Source organism: Anthonomus grandis, chromosome 4 (assembly GCF_022605725.1).
Source record: "Anthonomus grandis grandis chromosome 4, icAntGran1.3, whole genome shotgun sequence".
Classification (NCBI taxonomy): domain Eukaryota; kingdom Metazoa; phylum Arthropoda; class Insecta; order Coleoptera; family Curculionidae; genus Anthonomus; species Anthonomus grandis.
This window is the reverse complement of record NC_065549.1, coordinates 6116882-6136797: the sequence shown is the minus strand read 5'-3', so window position 1 is coordinate 6136797 and position 19916 is coordinate 6116882. Positions and strand designations below refer to the sequence as shown.

The 19916-nt window shown below is 32.7% G+C and overlaps 1 protein-coding gene across 2 annotated transcripts in view; it reads left to right on the top strand.

Moving 5' to 3' along the window:
• The window catches only part of LOC126735397 (sestrin homolog), a 242178-nt gene that overhangs the window by 212336 nt on the left and 9926 nt on the right, over positions 1-19916 (top strand). For both annotated transcript variants that reach the window (XM_050439364.1, XM_050439366.1), the window contains 6 exons: positions 3684-3866; positions 4846-5080; positions 15191-15342; positions 15405-15589; positions 15649-15781; positions 17509-17670. In XM_050439364.1, the coding sequence (XP_050295321.1) occupies positions 3684-3866; positions 4846-5080; positions 15191-15342; positions 15405-15589; positions 15649-15781; positions 17509-17670 (1050 nt within the window). The remainder of the gene's footprint in view (positions 1-3683; positions 3867-4845; positions 5081-15190; positions 15343-15404; positions 15590-15648; positions 15782-17508; positions 17671-19916) is intronic.

Below are 19916 nucleotides of genomic sequence, written 5' to 3'. Positions count from 1 at the left end.
TAAAAATTGGCAACGTTGTAAAAATAATTTAAATGGACAATCTCATATGTCACTTTTTTGTCCTGGAAATATTTAAATTTTTTTCCAGTATGCCATGACTTTGTTAAAAAGAGTTATTTTTTTCTCAAGGAGGCCTGGAAAATAAATAAAACCATCCCAAGCATTCTTGATTCTTTTATAAGCCAATGACAAATAATAAACTTCTTGTGACATATCTTATGCCAGCATTTTGCAACGTTGTAAAAATAATTTAAATGGACAATGGACAATGTCATATGTCACATTTTTGTCCTGGAAATATTTACATTTTTTCCAGTGTGCCATGAGTATGTTAAAAAGAGTTATTTTTTTGTCAAGGAGGTCTGGAAAATAAATAAAGCCATCCCAAGCATCCTTGATTCTTTTATAAGCCAATGACAAATAATAAACTTATTGTGATATATCTTATGACAGCATTTTAATGCATACAGGAGTATCCTTAGAAACCAAAATAAAAACAAAAATTGGCAACGTTGTAAAAATAATTTAAATGGACAATGGACAATGTCATATGGCACATTTTTGTCCTGGAAATATTTACATTTTTTCCAGTGTGCCATGACTATGTTAAAAAGAGTTAAATTTTTCGTCAAGGAGGCCTAGAAAATAAATAAAACCATCCAAGCATCCTTGATTCTTTTATAAGCCAATGTCAAATATTAAACTTATTGTGACATATCTTAGACAGCATTTTAATGCATACACCAGTATCCTTAGAAACAAAAATAAAAATTGGCAACGTTGTAATAAAATAATTTAAATGGACAATGGACAATCTCATATGTCACTTTTTTGTCCTGGAAATATGTAAATTTTTTTCCAGTGTGCCACGACTATGTTAAAAAAAATAATTTTTTTGTCAAGGAGGCCTGGAAAATAAATAAAACCATCCCAAGCATCCTTGATTCTTTTATAAGCCAATGACAAATATTAAACTTATTGTGACATATCTTATGACAGCATTTTAATGCATACACGAGTATCTTTAGAAACAAAAACAAAAATTGGCAACGTTGTAATAAAATAATTTAAATGGACAATGGACAATCTCATATGTCACATTTTTGTCCTGGAAATATTTACATTTTTTCCAGTGTACCATGACTATTTTAAAAAGAGTTATTTTTATATCAAGGAGGCCTGGAAAATAAATAATAAACTTATTGTGACACATCTTATGACAGCATTTTAATGCATACACGAGTAGCCTTAAAAACCAAAACAAAAATAAAAATTGGCAACGTTGTAAAAATAATTTAAATGGACAATGGACAATGTCATATGTCACTTTTTTGTCCTGGAAATCTTTTAATATTTTTCCAGTGTGCCATGACTATTTTAAAAAGAGTAATTTTTTTGTCAAGGAGGCCTGGAAAATAAATAAAACCATCCCAAGCATCCTTGATTCTTTTATAAGCCAATGACAAATATTAAACTTATTGTGACATATCTTATGACAGCATTTTAATGCATACACGAGTATCTTTAGAAACCAAAACAAAAATAAAAATTGGCAACATTGTAAAAATAATTTAAATGGACAATGTCATATGTCACATTTTTGTCCTGGAAATATTTAAATTTTTTTTCAGTGTGCCATGACTATTTTAAAAAGAGTTATTTTTATATCAAGGAGGCCTGGAAAATAAATAAAACCATCCCAAGCATCCTTGATTCTTTTATAAGCCAATGACAAATATTAAACTTATTGTGACACATCTTATGACAGCATTTTAATGCATACACGAGTATCCTTAGAAACAAAAATAAAAATTGGCAACGTAAAAATAATTTAAATGGACAATGGACAATCTCATATGTCACTTTTTTGTCCTGGAAATAAATAATTTTTTTTTCCAGTGTGCCATGACTATGTTAAATTTTTCGTCAAGGCGGCCTGGAAAATAAATAAAACCAACCAAGCCTCCTTGATTCTTTTACATGCCAATGTCAAAAAATATTATATTGTGACATATGACGGGTTTGATTTATAAAACCATATGCTAATGCGTCCAAAATTTGCCATTTTTTGCTCCAACATCGTCGAAAATCAAAAAAAAAATTGACAACGCTGTAAAAATAATTTAAATGGGCAATGCCTTCTCACATGTCAACTTTTGACGTTTTTGTCTTGGAAATATTTAAAGTCTAATCCAGCATGCCATGTGATTTTTGGTCAAGGAAGCTTGGAAAAATAGATTGGACGAGCCAAGTCTCCTTGGCTCATTGATCACTTCCGCATTTTAATGCATACAGAGCTGCCAAATTTAATTTTGTTAGGCACTTTTTCACACAATTGCTGCCTTATTCAGGAAAAACAAGAAATGGCAACGCTGTAAAAATATTTTTATTATTTGTCAACTGTTTGCGCACAAAATCCAGCATCGTAGAAAATAACAAAAAAATTGACAACGCTGTAAAAATAATTTAAATGGGCAATGCCGTCTCAGATGTCAACTTTTGACGTTTTTGTCTTGGAAATATTTAAATTCTAATCTAGTATGCCATGGAGGCTTGGAAAAATAGATTGACGATCCTGGCATACAGAGCTGCCAACTTTAAGTTTATCAGGCGCTTTTCCAAAATTGCTGCCATATTCTAGGAAAACAAAAAATGGCAACGCAGTAAAAATTTTTTTATTATTTGTCAACTGTTGGCATTTTTGTCTTGTGTGCCACGACTATGTTAAAAAATATAATTTTTAATCAAGAAGGCTTGGATGTTTCAATCATATTTTGGAATTCATGGAAAAATATGATTGGATAATCCAAGCCTCCTTGACTTAACATGTCTTTTTATTAAATATACATATACCTTGCTTACAGAGTTGCCAAATTTATAAGAGCTGTTATAAAACTAAAAAAGTTATATTAACAGTTAGTTTATACCATATACAAATAATACCACTAAAGCAATAAATAATTTTTTTAAATTTTTGCGCTGTATCTCGTAAATAATATACACTTTGGCAAATCTGTCAACATCTAAAAATCCGTAAATTATCTCTATATATGGCAACAGCGGTTTTACTCAATGTAAAAGAGCCGCAAAGCCTCTTGGAATTTTGACGTTTAAAACGTCAATGGATCCCTAGATCCCTAAAAGTTCAGTGGCAACTTGACAAGTTTCCTTTATTATGTCAAGTCACTTAACCGAGCCCAAGCGTTTGTCTGTGTTAACAATTTGGCGGGAAATTCAAATTATTTGTAGAATAATTTATTAACTTTTAGGGACAATTAAAAACAACCCAAAAGATTTATTATATACTTTTACAATGTTTATTTAAAACCGACTTGATACGCCATTAACTCATTCAGACGCAATGCCAAAAAACACGACAGTTAATAGGTATGTTTATGTTATTTATTATAAATTAGCCCATGGATAACAGCTTAAATTGCCCGTTTTAATTTATGGCGAAAAATATTACGGGACAGGAAAAACACTGTAACCAGCTTAACGCAAATAAAGCGAAAGTGGCAGGAAACATTATCTCTCTGACTTAAACGTCGCTATTTAAAAAAAAAAAACAAAAGCGAAAACAGGAATGAATCATGAGTAACCTTGATTTTTTTACAAAACAAATAGCAGCTCCACACGTGTGTCGAATTAACATAAAGAGTTCGTTTAAATTTTTTATATAGGCCGCCGGACGTCACCAGTGTCAGTACCTGATTAATCTGCAGAAGCAGGAATTCTTGCAACAGGGCGGCGATCAGAACTGGCTCAGAGGTCTCAAGGCCATACCGCAGAAACTAAGGAACTTGTACGATATTAATAAGATCTTGGCGCACAGGCCTTGGCTACTCAGAACTTCTCATATTGAGGTAAGAATTGTAAAATTTGGGTATTTTTAAAATTAAACTTACGTGAGTATTGACAATGCAATTCATTCAGCGAGCTTCACCATGTATACAGCAAGAGATTGAGAGTACCATGAAAAAAAAATATTTACGATTTACTGTACTGACCCATCTAATAAAGATTAAGTTTACTCACCGGGGATCCTCGGTCCCCTTGATTCAGTCATGCCAACAACCATCAATATAGTTACTTTATGTTTGCTAATAATTTACATATATATCTTCTTTCTTCGACGACTAGCTAGTGTCCCCTAAAATAGTTAAGGATACCCCAGACGCTCCACTGCCGCTAAGCAGTAAGCATCTCAACACTCGGAAACCAAGATAACATATACCGAGATCTTAGAATCCAAATGTGTCAATCGAGAAGACAAGTGAGGGCCCTCTATAACTCACAAGACCAACTCGAAGGAACTGCGCGCTCAGAGGGCATCCCTGTCGATTGCTACACAATCGACCACAACCTGGTAATACCTCGCTAAACAGCGACAAACTCTGGTATACCATAAAACTCTAGCCATGGACTTATACAACAACAATATAAAATATTACTCACATGTCGACATGATTAACCTGTGCACAAAACAATCACAACCATTCTAATATCCACCTTGTGGACAAACACAACCACACCTGGTCAACTATGACCACTCTATATACAAAGCTCTTTATAAGGCGAAGTGCTAGCACTCACTGACTCTTTTACTTCTTTCGGACTCTCTCAATCTCTGCTTATATTATTATTTATGTTTAGGGTATAGATTTTCAAGGATGTACGATAATTCTCGGGCGGTTGAGACACTTATAAATGAATACAGGGTGTTTATAAAATATACGTTTATTAAATATAATTAATTACTTTAGGATATTTTACAGAATCTACCTTTTCTTCTAACATTCAATCGAAGAACTAATTTTTAATGCATCTCATTCTTTTTTACAGAAATTAACGAAATGCGGCAAAGACTCGTGGTCGTTGGCGGAAGTGGTGCACGCCATCGTGATTTTAACGCACTTCCACTCCCTCTGCTCGTTCGTGTTTTCCTGCGGGGTCAATCAGGAGTTGGACCAAGCAGGGGGTTACGAGTATCCCGGTGGACAAAGGTCGCCTACTGAAAAACCCGGCACCGCCGGACCTAAGGGTAGTAAAACCGGCAGCCCTACCGGTAGTAGACCAGGTACATATTAGCTTTCCTTTTTTGATTTATTCGGAAACATTATAGTATTTTTTGTTTTGTAGTAAAAATTCAGAGATTGGAGGGACACAAAGTCAATGGTCTCAAATTATGTTTATTTTTTAAAAAAGATTACACGTGTTTCGCCCTAAAGCATCGTCAGATCTAAAAGAAAAAAGGAAGGCAACCCTAGTACAAAAACAACAATCCATAGACATAAATTAAAACATAATGCTGACGTTCACATTAAATCCGGTATCAAAACTAAATAAAATAAAAGTAAACAAAACAAGCAGAATGAGATTAAGTTGAACAGGAGAATGGAAATAAAAAAAAAAAAGCAAAAAAAAAAAAATATAAAAAGTGAAATATAATGTAAAATACGCTTTAAAATGTGGTTTATTACCTGTCATAGTTGTTCTTAGCCAATGGGTCTCTACAATGCAAATTCACTCAACAGTCATCCTTCTTATATTGTTAGACATAAACTCGAACATCACATAAAAATAATTAAGAAAAACAATATTTACTGTTCTGTCAACTTTTGGCAATAATAAAATATACTCACCGGGGAACTTCCGTTCCCTTGCATCATCTTAGTCAACATCAATTTACACAATGTCACATTTCAATATATACATATGTCAAACATGTTATCTTCCTTTATTTGACGACTAGCTAGTGTCACCTAAAATAGTAAGGGCTTCCCCAGACGCTCCACTGCCGCTAAACAGTAAGCATCTTAACGAATTAGACAAAGGATATATTTCTACTATATCCTTCTGTTTATTCGTGTCAATCGAGCCCCAGGTAAGGCCCCCAGTCTTACCAGACAGCACTCGAGGAATTGCGCATTCGTTCCTAATTGAACAGAGGCTTTCACACCTACTTGTGCGGGCATCTTCAAGATGCGCAAACAGATCTGTACAAACTTCTCATAATGGCCACATATCTACTCAAGATCAACTATTTCTTACATATTCACCACTATTAAATTTAGCAGCCTGGTTTAACCAGTAAACACAACTCTTTTTCCAACACACCACCTTACACACATTTCTCTCAAACGTTGCTTTCTGACTGACTCGCCAATTAATATTTTTGGGTGTCCCCTTAACTCAAAGAATATTAGAGATCTTTAGCAATATACGTTATTTTAAATATATCAAGTTATTAATTGATTATGGAATTAATTAAATTGAGATAGAATTATTATAGATCATTAAAAGAGTTTTGTTTTAAATGAGAATACATATATTAAAATATAAAATAAAAAAATATATAATATAATAAAATGATCAAAAAACAAATATGTTTTACATTCGGCCAACCTGACAGGATGTTGCGTGCCCGCAACCTAATCTGAATCTGAAGGTAGCGGTACACCATCTTCACCGCTATGATTGTCAGTATCATCAGAGACTCCACCAGTTGGAATCCAGGGTTTTTTAGCAAATCGTTTGACTCCATGATTAAAATGTTGGTTAGGTAGGTAGTTTATATTTTGAAATCGTCCCGAAGTACCAGGCTGCGTTATCTCACAAGTTCTAAGATAATTAAGCAGAGCTTCCGGTGTTTGACAATCTTTGGCTCGAGCAGCAGCCTGTACCACTGGGTCGGGAATTCCACCTATCAGACACGAGACTGCATCTTCCCCAGTTATCTTGCATTGATTTAATAAGGCTTCCTTTTCATAATAATAAGTGATGTACGATTCGTGCTTCTGCTTAGTCCGGTGCATCATTTCTTGTATGCTACGGCAAAAATCACGCTTTGATGGAAACGCTGTTTTTAATTTTAATTTCCATTCTTCCCAGGCAAAATTTACTGATGGCAGCCCACGATACCAGGTTTTTGCCAGTCCTTCCAACTTAGTTAAAGCATTGTAGTGCGCTCGTCACTCCAATTATACAGACTTTTCAATTCATCGATTCTGTCACACCACCTTGCTACGGTTAGAGCCTTATCTTCAGGATTAAAATGTGGAATATTAGCTGGTAAATTTTGTTCATCAGTTCTAACTGTTTTGCTCTTAGTTTGCAGTTCAATTGTCTTAACCAAATTTTCAACCATACCCGCTAAATTAGAAATTATATTTTCTTCCCTTATGGTTGAATTTATTGAGCTGGAAGTAGGTGTCGATTCGTCTTCATCTGAAGATGATTCTATAACATGAATCTTTTTTCTCTTTTGAATAGCCATTGATTTTTTTTTAGCTACCTTAAACCAAAGACGCCACTGTATTTATTACACATTTATAAAGGCATAAAACAGGCCGCAACAAAATAAACTTACCTCACTTTTTTTTTGTTGTCGCTAAACACACAAATTAAAAGTTAAATTATTAAAACACCTCAAAACTTAAAATCACAATTGTTTACAGTGCGTAAAATAAACAAGACTGTCAAAAATACAAAATGAATAAAGCCGTTATTTACTAAAAGAAAATCGGTCGCGTATCGTTTTACTTCGAAAAATTTGTTTATTTCGAAAATGGTTTGATTTGACTGTGTAACTAAACCTTATTTCTTAATCAATAGGTCCACTCATAAAATACAGGATACGTTTTCTTTTTTTTTTTTATGATTGAGCGTAACCGAAAATATTGAACACTAAAGCATCAGCATTTTATTAATCAAAGCTTATTATGAAATAAAGATCTTATTCATAATATGTTTATTTTAACTAAAGCTTTAATTTTATCGGGAACCTAATATTATTTTCGGTCTAAATGCTCTGCTATTTGTTTATTTTGGTCAGCTAAATAAGGCAATAGTTTTCAAGCCATATTATGGGATGAATATTAGATAGGTTTAGCATTCAACTTAAAGGTTTTAATATATTATAAGTTAAAAAGTTAGATAAGTTTTTCATAACATTTTTATGAATCGGTATAAATAAATCCCTTCGAAACATGCCGTTGAGTGAATCGATTGCAGTACCCCACACCTGAATGTAAAATACGCTTTAAAATGTAGTTTATTACCTGTCATAGTTGTTCTTAGCCAATGGGTCTCTACAATGCAAATTCACTCAACAGTCATCCTTCTTATATTGTTAGACATAAACTCGAACATCACATAAAAATAATAAAATAAACAATATTTACTGTTCTGTCAACTTTTGGCAATAATAAAATATACTCACCGGGGAACTTCCGTTCCCTTGTATCATCTTAGTCAACATCAATTTACACAATGTCACATTTCAATATATACATATGTCAAACATGTTATCTTCCTTTATTTGACGACTAGCTAGTGTCACCTAAAATAGTAAGGGCTTCCCCAGACGCTCCACTGCCTCTAAACAGTAAGCATCTCAACGAATTAGACAAAGGATATATTTCTACTATATCCTTCTGTTTATTCGTGTCAATCGAGCCCCAGGTAAGGCCCCCAGTCTTACCAGACAGCACTCGAGGAATTGCGCATTCGTTCCTAATTGAACAGAGGCTTTCACACCTACTTGTGCGGGCATCTTCAAGATGCGCAAACAGATCTGTACAAACTTCTCATAATGGCCACATATCTACTCAAGATCAACTATTTCTTACATATTCACCACTATTAAATTTAGCAGCCTGGTTTAACCAGTCAACACAACTCTTTTTCCAACACACCACCTTACACACATTTCTCTCAAACGTTGCTTTCTGACTGACTCGCCAATTAATATTTTTGGGTGTCCCCTTAACTCAAAGAATATTAGAGATCTTTAGCAATATACGTTATTTTAAATATATCAAGTTATTAATTGATTATGGAATTAATTAAATTGAGATAGAATTATTATAGGTCATTAAAAGAGTTTTGTTTTAAATGAGAATACATATATTAAAATATAAAATAAAAAAATATATAATATAATAAAATGATCAAAAAACAAATATGTTTTACAATAACTTGGTCGAGAAATGAATCAGCGACCATCGGGTTCTTAGGCAAGCGCTAAACTTACGTGCTATCCAGGTCGTGATACGAGTAAATATTGTTAAAAATTAAATGCGGTTCGAAGGTAAAAGCATCATTCACACAAGACAGTACAGGACTCCTTTTTGCCCTTGTGATCTCCATCTTCTCTAATAAGTCAAGCTTCTTTCCCTTGGGGCACTCATGAAGGATTTTTACATTTTCCGGGATGAAAGAAAGGTGTTTTGAGGACAATAAATGACTTGCAAAAGCCGATTTACTCTCGGTGATTTCGGTATCTTTGTGTTTATTATATTCTCTTAAGTGTTCCTGCACTTTCGTTTTTATTTTTCTTTCAGACTGACCAAAGTAAACGGCATTACAGTCCCCGCAGTTAAGGGAGTAGATAAGTGTTCTCTTTTATCTTTAATGTTTACGAGCTTATTAAATAATGTGTTTGAAGTTTTGAATGATATCTGTAAATTATAGTTTTTAAAAAATTTTGCCAATCGGGAGGAGATACTACCAAGTAAGTGAGGCAATGAAATCTAGAATTTTTAATGCTGGTGTTATGGATTAAATTATAGGAGAGCTTGTACTTATTATAAAATTTGAAATTAATTATACTTAATGGAAACCCATTATTTACTGCAATCTGTTTAATTGTAGCTAACTCTTTTTGAGAGGCATAATGGTATTTTGAATAACCGGTAGAAAAAGGAGTTGAATGCAGCAAATTTATGAGAATACGGGGAATTAGAATCAAACTGGATAATGTTGTCCGTCGAGGAAGGTTTTCAATAAATATCAAAGGTGATTTTGTTGTTATCTCTAGTCAGCAAAAGGTCTAAAAAAGGAAGTCTTTTTCTTTTTCTAAAGTATTTTATTTTTTGCTTTATTTCCGTTCTCCTGTTCAACTTAATCTCATTCTGCTTTACCGGATTTAATGTGAACGTCAGGATTATTTTTTTATTTTCGATGTATTTATTTTTGTTTTAACTTAAATGTTTGTGCTGTTAATCCAATAGCTTTACCGGTAAGTCATATCTCAACATTGTAATTTATGTTTATGCATTGTTGTTTTTATACTAGGGTTGCCTTCTTTTTTCTTTTAGATCTGACGATGCCTTTGGGCGAAACACGTGTAATCGTTTTTTAAAAAATAAACATAATTTGAGACCATTGAATTGTGTCCCTCCAATCTCTGAATTTTTATTATTTTGAGAAAAATGGACTACTTTTTTGAATGGTGTTTTGTAGGTTAATTGGTCAATTCCTGAAGAAAACTAGGTATTTGTTTCTAGCCGAAGTTTCCAATTATATTTAATTTATTTTCAAGACTCTATAATAGATAGATGTGAAATAGAAGACGTAGATTAAAGGCATCTTTAAATAACCTATAAACAGAGCGAGAAAGTTAGAGTACATAGACCATAACAATCTAAAGGATATATTCTGTAGTATCTGAGGGCTTCTGAAGACTAACTCTATCATCTAGTAAAAGAATAGGCTAGACCGCATCACAATAAGCCAAAAATGATAAAATGAGACAATCATAAAGTTTTAATTTAACTCGAGTTGATAAGAACCTTCTATAAATCCTAAGCAACACACGATAGTCAAATAAACGTTTATTTTTCGTTTACAGGAGATGTACATTTTTCAAATTAAAAATATGACTTAATGTCAAAGCAAAATATATATTATTGTTAACAAAGCTTGAGAAATGCAGTTGTAACTAAAATAAAGGTGTTATAAAAATTGTTCCAATTAGTATATACAGGGTGTCCCAAATTCAAGGGTGACCATTGGAATCTCGAAAATCGTAAGTTACAGGATCGGTTAAATGGAGGCAAAGTTGCGCAATTTGGAGCTTAATAAAATGACGTTTAAAAAATTTTAAAATTCCGGATACTTCCGGAGATATCCGAAAAAAATCGAAAATTGTCAAAATCGTTTTTACCTTCTACCCACTTTATTTAAAGAGACATCGGCAAACTAAAAACAGTTTTTCATTGCCACTTTTTATGTCTTACAACATGACGCAAAAAAAAAATAAATCCGACGTTTCGTTTTTTTTTCGATCATCATCAACTTGATTTTAATTGCCTTTAAAATGAGGTATCGCACTTCATTGAGTTGAGTGACAAGTTGATGATGATTGAAAAAAAAAACGAAACGCCGGATTATTTTTTTTTGCGTCATGTTGTAGGACATAAAAAGTGGCAATGAAAAACTGTTTTTAGTTTTCCAATTTCTCTTTAAATAAAGTCGGTAGAAGGTAAAAACGATTTTAACAAATTTCAATTTTTTTCGGATAACTCCGGAAGTATCCGGAATTTTAAAATTTTTTAAACGTCTTTTTTTAAGCTCCAAATTGCGCAACTTTTCCTCCCATTAACCGACCCTGTAACTCTTACGGTTTCCGAGATTCCAATGGTCACCCTCGAATTTGGGACACCCTGTACAACAAAAAATCAGGCTAAAACTAGCTAGTCACAAAAAACGGGTAAAAAGAGGTAAAACCATCTCCAGAGTAAACGTTAGTTCCGTAAAACGATAAAATTGTAGTGCTACACTAAAAAAAATACACGAAGAGATACATTGAACTAAAAATACATGGAATGTTGGTTGAACTTCGACTATAAATATCAAATAAAATGTCCGCGTAATATACGTTGAGGAATTGAATATTATGTTTTATTCACGTTTAACAAGAAGGTTTATTTCATGTTATTAATATACAATTATTATTTCATACTATTTAAAGACATTTAAAATGTGTTTATTAGAATGAGATTTTTTAAAATTTGCAGATGTATTTTATGCATCAGGGGGCCTTTTTTGACGTACATAGAAAAAAAAATACTTTTTATAAGGGATTTATTGTAAATATTATTCAATAAAAAAAAATACACCACTGCATTTTTCTAAAACAAATTTTATTTTTTAAATCCTTGTTTAGTTTTGAGCAAATTCGTATTCTTGAGTTTTTTTATTTGTATATCTTATTTGGTATAATTTTTGTTTCATACACGTTAATGCATTTCCTATTTTTTCTAGATTTCTTGGTGTATGATATTCCATTATTACACTATAAGATATATACGTGTATAAAAAGTATATCGGGGTCATTTTATCATATACGTGAGTGTAGCGATCGAGTGTAAAGACTAGCTATGTAAATCCCTCCCCGAAATTTCTTCCTTGTGTAAACAGAATCGTATATGATATATTCAGATTCAGTATATATTACGGTAATTAACCAATTTACAAAATAAATATAGTATATAAAATATTCAACAAAATAAGATTTTATATCGCAATAAAGCACTTGAAGTATTAGTACTATCATTAAAAACAGATAACAATTAAAATCAATAAAATAAAATAAAATATAAGGACAACAATGGTTTAAAACAGAGTAACTGCAATAGAAAAGAAGACACACTTTAAGCAAAGTCAAGATATAAAATTATATTGCACTTAAGCAGATTTTAAAACTCTTTGAAGTGAACGCGGAGAACAATGAAACAAATCTATACTGACACTATTTGAGTTAATCATCATTCTACCCATTGCACAGTTTTCACCATACAGTGTACAATGTTGTTCAAGGTGGAATAATCTAGTCTGTCTGAGCACTGTAGTAGGAGGAACATTTAAATTAAGCTGACACAGCAACTCAGGAGACTGTATTACATTGTTAAGAATCTTGTATGTTGTGACAATATCGCAGTTTTTACGTCAAGTCTCCAACTTCTTTTATCACTGTAATTAATATCAATACAAGGAATATTAAGCTTGTAAGCAATGTATCTTATGAATTTACGTTGAACTTTTTCTAGACCATATACATGAATTCGACTCAAGTTGACTGCGAACCAATGAAAAATACAGAAGTTTGATGGAATCAATACATCATGAGTGTGCCTCTTAATAAAAGCCAACATTTTGTAAGCCTTATTACACAGGTTTTCAATATTTTTTGAAAAAGTTAGTCTGCAATCAAAAAGCACCCCAAGATCACGTATCCCAGATACCTTCTCAATAAGTGAACTCATTAGATGGTACTGATGAAATGGTGGACTAAAACTCCTGGTAAATTGAATATATTTGCATTTTTTAACATTTAGGACCATTCTATTGTTCTTGCACCATAATTCAAATTTGTGAAGATCAGAACAAAGTTCATAATGTGCCAAGTTACTGTCTATAACTCTAAAAATCTTAACATCATCAGCAAAAAGCAACACATTACAATAATCAAAACAATGAACAACATCATTAATAAAAAGATTAAATAAAAAAGGGGCAAGATGGGCACCCTGAGGAACCACAGAAGTCACTGGAAAAGGACTAGAATAAAAGTTATTTATCTTTACAATCTGTGTTCTTCCAGACAGATATGACTTCAACCAGGCCAATGCCATAGAGTGACAACTTTGCAACCAGGAGAGAATGATGAATCCTGTCAAACGCCTTGGAAAAGTCAGTATATATGGAATCAACCGACATACCGCTCTCAAAGGCCCCCGACAAAGCTGTTTGGTAAAGCAACAAATTAGTTGTAATGGACCTACCCCTGACAAACCCATGCTGCTTAGTTGAGATTATGTTTTTAAATTTCTCTGATGAAAAATCGGTGACAAAACTTTCAAGAACCTTTGCAAAGTGACAAGCCAGAGAAACAGGACGATAGTTTTTCACATCATCCCTCTGACCTGTATTCTTAAATATAGGAGTCAAATAATTTAACCATGAGGTTGGAAATCTACCTGTCTTGAAAGACAAATTATAAATTAGCCATAGTGGACGTGCCAAAGCAAGAGCACAGTGTTTTATGAAGACAGCTGGAATACAGTCAGGCCCAAGGCCCTTATTAACATTGACATTAGTTAACTTTTCAAAGACTTCAGATATTTGTACATGCATTTCATTAATATCAAAAGAACATGCAATATCAGGCTGCGTAAATTCCTGAACATCAAATTCATCAGGATAGTAGACTGAAGAAAATATACGTATGTTCTAGAGTTTAATAAATATATTTTCATCATATACGGTTGATACCAATAGTTTTAATGGAAAAACTGTATTTTTAAACCTAGTTAATGAAAAGTTATTAATTACATTACATTAACTACCATTATTTTCTGTAAAAAAGCCGTTTTTCATTAATCTTACCCTTACCCCCCCACCCACCCACACAACTTACCAGTAAGAAATTGTTTTCAAAAATCATTCTTTGTTAAAATAATATGCATGAAGAACAACTGGTTTCGTAGGTAATATCTAATAATCTAATATCAGTTTGTTTATTTAAATTTGATGTAATTATATGTAAATATTTAATACAAAAACAGTGCTATTAGATTGGATGCTATGGACGAAAAGCGATGATTTTTCAGAAGAATTTCATTAAATATTTGACGTGTAGTAATCGAGTTTAAAAACTACATTTATAAATCCCGTGTCAATTTTTTTAAATGCAATTTTTAAGTTTTATTGAGCTTCTAAAAAAAATGCAATAAAAACCATTAAATTAATTCACCTTCTGAAGATTTCTGCTCATTAAAATTAGGACTTAGTTGGCAACACTGCCTTAATACGCACCCAACATAATCAACACGAAAGTCACTATAGGAAGCATTTACGGCAGCCATATTTGTTTTAAAAATTCGAACGTTTGGCAGACATTTTTTTGCCATAAAACCGACTTAAACGAGTATGAAAAGTACAAGGAGATGTTACCAAGGCTTTAGACTTTAAGTGCAATCACATATAACATGTAATTTTTGCTTGTTTGTGGCTGAAAAAACGTTTAAAATTTGACGTTTATCTATATCATCTGTTCCTGATAATTGCGCGTAATCATGCCTACCAACATAAACCAAAATAACATGAAAATTACTAGGACCCCTTCGCCGCGAATTAAACGCTTAAAAAAGTACATAAAGAGGTTACAAAGGCTTGAGACTTTCAAATTAATCATACAAAACATGTGATTTTTGCTTTTCATGACCTAAAAAATGATTTAAAGTTTATCGGTGCATAATGCTTTGACAAATTCTAGCGATCATAGCAACCAACATAAAAACCGTGAAAGTTACTATTTTTCAATCATTTCCTTGTCCCACTTTCTACACTAAACATTTAATATATTATATAGTGTTTTACTAATCTAGAACATTATTTTTAGGAGAATGGGTGGATCCTTTAGGTGGTTGTCCGCCTTCACCCACAGAACCGGAAGTGGGTATCACCACGCTCATGCAACGAATGAAAACCCTGTCGGAGCAGACTGAGGAATGTACCCCCGTAGAGTTAGCGAAGAGGTTCGAGAATATTGAAGTGCGTTTTTGTTTTTAAATTAAATTTTCAATATTTACTAGAATTTTTAAAATTTAATTCAGGTTCAGTCGGCGGAATTAGGAGTGATAGGGCCGGAACCGCAAGAGACCCCGGCCGACGTCAGTTATTTCGTGGACGACGCCAGTTTTCAATATCAGGATTTCGCTAAAAGAACTGAGACTGATATACACACCTTTAGAGTACAAGATTATTCGTGGGACGACCATGGTTATTCCACTGTTAATAGGTAAAGTTTTCTGAAACATCAAAAGCTTGTTATTTGTCTAATAAAACACTTTTTCCCAGGTTATATAATGAAGTAGGAACACTATTAGATTCAAAATTTATGACTGCTAAGAGCCTCACTTATTACACCATGGGTGGCAGAACTGACGTGGATACATCTAGATTTAGGAGAGCTATATGGAACTACATACAAGTAAGTAGGAGTCTAGTGTACCCGGGAATTCCGGAGGATTAATTTACGGGTTGAAACATTATTCTGGGTTAACAATTTCGGGAGTTAGGATACTTTTGGTTGAGGTATTTCTTTTTTTAATTTTCTTAGCAAATTTTCACTTTTATCGATAATGAACATGAAATAGTGGGATATTCTCAAAAGGCTTTTAATAAAAGAAAATACGTTTTATGCCCATCAGTTTAATATCAGAACAATTTTTGTACCTCAAAAACTCTTTGAGTTGGAGGCAATTTTGTACACCAAGGGTATATTGCGATATCAAGATTTTTAAGCATTAACAACCATTTTTGAACATAACTCGGGAACCACTTAAAAAATGTTCATGATTTTTGGCACCATAATAAAGAGATTCCTGAGGATGAATTTGAGGGCAAAACCGTGATTCTGGGTTTATAATTTCGGAAGTTAGAGCGATTTTGGTTAGGGTATTTTTTTTGTTAAGCCTCTTAGCAAATTTTCACTTTTCCTGAGACAAATTTCATAAAATAATTAGAATATTCTTAAAAGAGGTTTAGTCAAAAAAAGTACGTTTTATGCCCATCAGTTTAATATCAGAACATTTTTTGGACCTCAAAAACTCTTTGAGTTAGAGGCAATTTTGTCCACCAAGGTCCAAGAAACACCAAATCTATAGTTTTTGAAATGTATCTTACAATATCAAGATTTTTAGGTATTAAAGACATTTGTGGTCGTAACTTGGGAACCACTTAAAATATTTTTATGATTTTTGGCACCACAATAAAGAGATTCCTGAGGATGAATTTAAGGGCAAAACCGTGATTCTGGATTTATAATTTCGAAAGTTACAGCGATTTTGGTTAGGGTATTTTTTTTGTTAAGCTTCTTAGCAAATTTTTACTTTTATTGAGATAAATTTCATAAAATAATTAGAATATTCTTAAAAGAGGTTTAGTCGAAAAAAGTGCGTCTTATTCCCATCAGTTTAATATCAGAACAATTTTGGTACCTCAAAAACTCTTTGAGTTAGAGGCAATTTCGTCCACCAAGGTCCAAGAAACACCAAATCTATAGTTTTTGAAACGTATCTTACAATATCAAGATTTTTAAGTATTATAGACATTTTTGGTCATAACTTGGGAACCACTTAAAATATTTTCATGATTTTTGGCACCACAATAAAGAGATTCCTGATGATGAATTTGAGGGCAAAAACGTGATTCTGGGTGGACAATTTTGAAAGTTAGACCAATTTTGGTTGGGGCATCTTTTTTTGTTAATCTTCCTAGCAAATTTTCACTTTCATTGAAAATATTTTCATGAAATTTGGGATATTCTCAAAAAGGTTTAAGTCAAAGAAAGTGCGTTTTATGTACATCACTTTAACAACAGAACCATTTTTGTACCTCAAAAACTCTTTGAGTTAGAGGCAATTTCGTCCACCAAGGTCCAAAAAACACCAAATCTATAGTTTTTGAAACGTATCTTACAATATCAAGATTTTTAAGTATTATAGACATTTTTGGTCATAACTTGGGAACCACTTAAAATATTTTCATTATTTTTGGCACCATAATAAGAAGATTCCTGAGGATCGATTTGACGGTAAATTCGCAATTGTTGCTTAAAAATGTTGGTAGCTAGGGCATTTTAGATTCGGTTTTCTGTTGCTAAACAGAGACGTTTTGTTTCATTTTTTTTAATATAATTTTTTGTTCGTTTTTAAGGCCTTACTTGGAATCCGACACGACGATTATGACTACAGGGAAATTGACGAGCTGGTGGACAAACCGCTGAAGAGTTTCATTAAAACTGCGTGTTGTTATCCGGAAAGGGTCACCAAGAAGGTCTACGATAGGGTCATGAGGGAGTTCAAGCATAGCGAAAAGGTAAAAATTAATTAAAATAAAATTCACCCGGAGGTGCTATATGAGCAGTAAAACTTTCTTGGGAAGTACAAAATTGAAGAGAAATTATGTGACATGCCTGTCATTAAAATTAATAGTTTTCAAGACATATTGGAGAAAGATCCCAAGATAATACCTAGAATAGCTCGTCCCTGACTACATTCCTCGGATATTTTCAGGTGTATTTAAGACGCTCGAGGTAATTGAGGCAGAGCTGTTTAACTGCTTGGAATTTTAAATAAAATCATGATTTAATAATTCCAGGCAGTTGCATCGACGTGTGGAAATAACCATAAATGCCTGGAATATCCAGAAAGCTGATATAGACTTGTTCTACTGGCTGGCTCAATTGCCTGGCATTACAAATAAAACAAAAAAATCAAGATTTCCAAGATTCTACCAAACCGACGTTTTGTACAAACCTCAACTGCCTGGAATTTCAAAAAAATTAAATCACAGATTAATAATTCCAAGCAGTTGAGACCACGTCCAGGAATTACTTCAACTGCCTGGAACTTTTTTTATATTAATTTTCAGGCCTAATCTTGTGCTTGTTTCATTTACGTGATTCAATAATTTCTGAAGACCGTTTGCATTATCCGAGATTATTACAGTATCATCTGCATATCTGATCTCAAAGAACACACAAGTTCCTCAATCGAAAATCTGCTTTCTGATTCCAGTACAGATTGCGAATTAATCGAATGTATTTACCATCTACATCAGATGCATCAGATTTTCTTAAAAAAAAAAAACTTGGCACAGTTAATCTCCAAAATTTTTGAAAAACAAGAAAAGTGTTTTCTTTTATACAGAAATTAATTAATTTACTCAATGATATAATAATAAGATCCTTTACACTTTTTATTACTTTTACATTGAGACCGAAAAACATCACAGAAATTCCTATTTTTTAAATTGAAACTTCAACAAAAGTGACCTCCCTAAATAAAAACAAATGTGCAGCCTTTTTTATGTCATCTATAAAATCTGTAGGATCCCTCTGGTGGACTGGAATTTGACTGATTACATCATGTGCAATCTTTCAAAAAAATATTGTCAAATAATTCTGCCGTGGCAGTACTGGATTTGCGCTCTCTTCTGAACGTCTCCCTGATAGCATTTATTATTCTTTACATGGTCTTGGATGGATTATCAAAGTTTCTGATCATTTGAATGGACTTTGTCTTCCTAGATACCCTTTCTATAACCGATTTTGAATCTCCTATAATCCTCCTTAAAACCGAAGTAAGCATATTGCATGCTCAACTCACCCAGCAGTATAATATGGCCACATGGCCGTTAATCTGTCATTAAACTTATGTTTGAATCCTGTTCTGACCTAACTCAGGGAATGACCACAAATAAGCACTCCTAAAAACATCCATAAATTTTTCAAACTTTCTTCCACATCCATGCTACAAGCATCAACAAATTCCCAAGAACATTCAGAAATTCTTTCATAAAGTAGGAATACATTTACCTGAGTTATTGGAAGACATGCCTTCCCTTTTTGTAATACTGTCCTAGGTGATCTGACACTGATGCATATATCCGTTGAAAGGTATTTTCAATATAAGTACCAGCTCTTGTTGGAGAAAAATTGTCGGACATAAACCAAAGGTCTCAAATAGATCCGTCAGTTGTACTGATCTTAGTATGTTGATTTCATTGGGTTTGGTTTGTTTAAGGCTTTGGTCTAGTTGTTTATAAAAGTCTTCTATCTCGACAACTTGAATATGGTTCAAATATATCGACTCATTACTTGAGAGTAGTAGACTGAGAATTTTTTGAGGTATTGTAATTAAAGGTTTAATTTGAATCATTTCAGAACATGATTATTATTTTATTTTAAACAGATTAAATTTGATTACCGTAGGTAAAAGACGGATTATGTATGACATTTCTCTGATTTATAAAATTTTAAATAGTATCTTGGATGTTTTTATAAATGCCTTTCAACTCTTTAAAAGGATTCTGCTGAGAATACTTAAACTGTTGCTGTGATGGAAGATTGTTAGAAAATGTTGTCACTTTTATACCAGTATGTAGATTAATTTATTGTAATTGTTTCTAAAACCGTTAACTATTTTCATGCAATTATTTATTTTTATTCATAACCTAATTATATTATACTTGTTGGTTGTTATTATTAAATGTGATAATTGCCAAAGCGCTTTGGATTACTTGGTCTATCTGTAGGAGAGCCTTGTGCTTAAATAAATAAA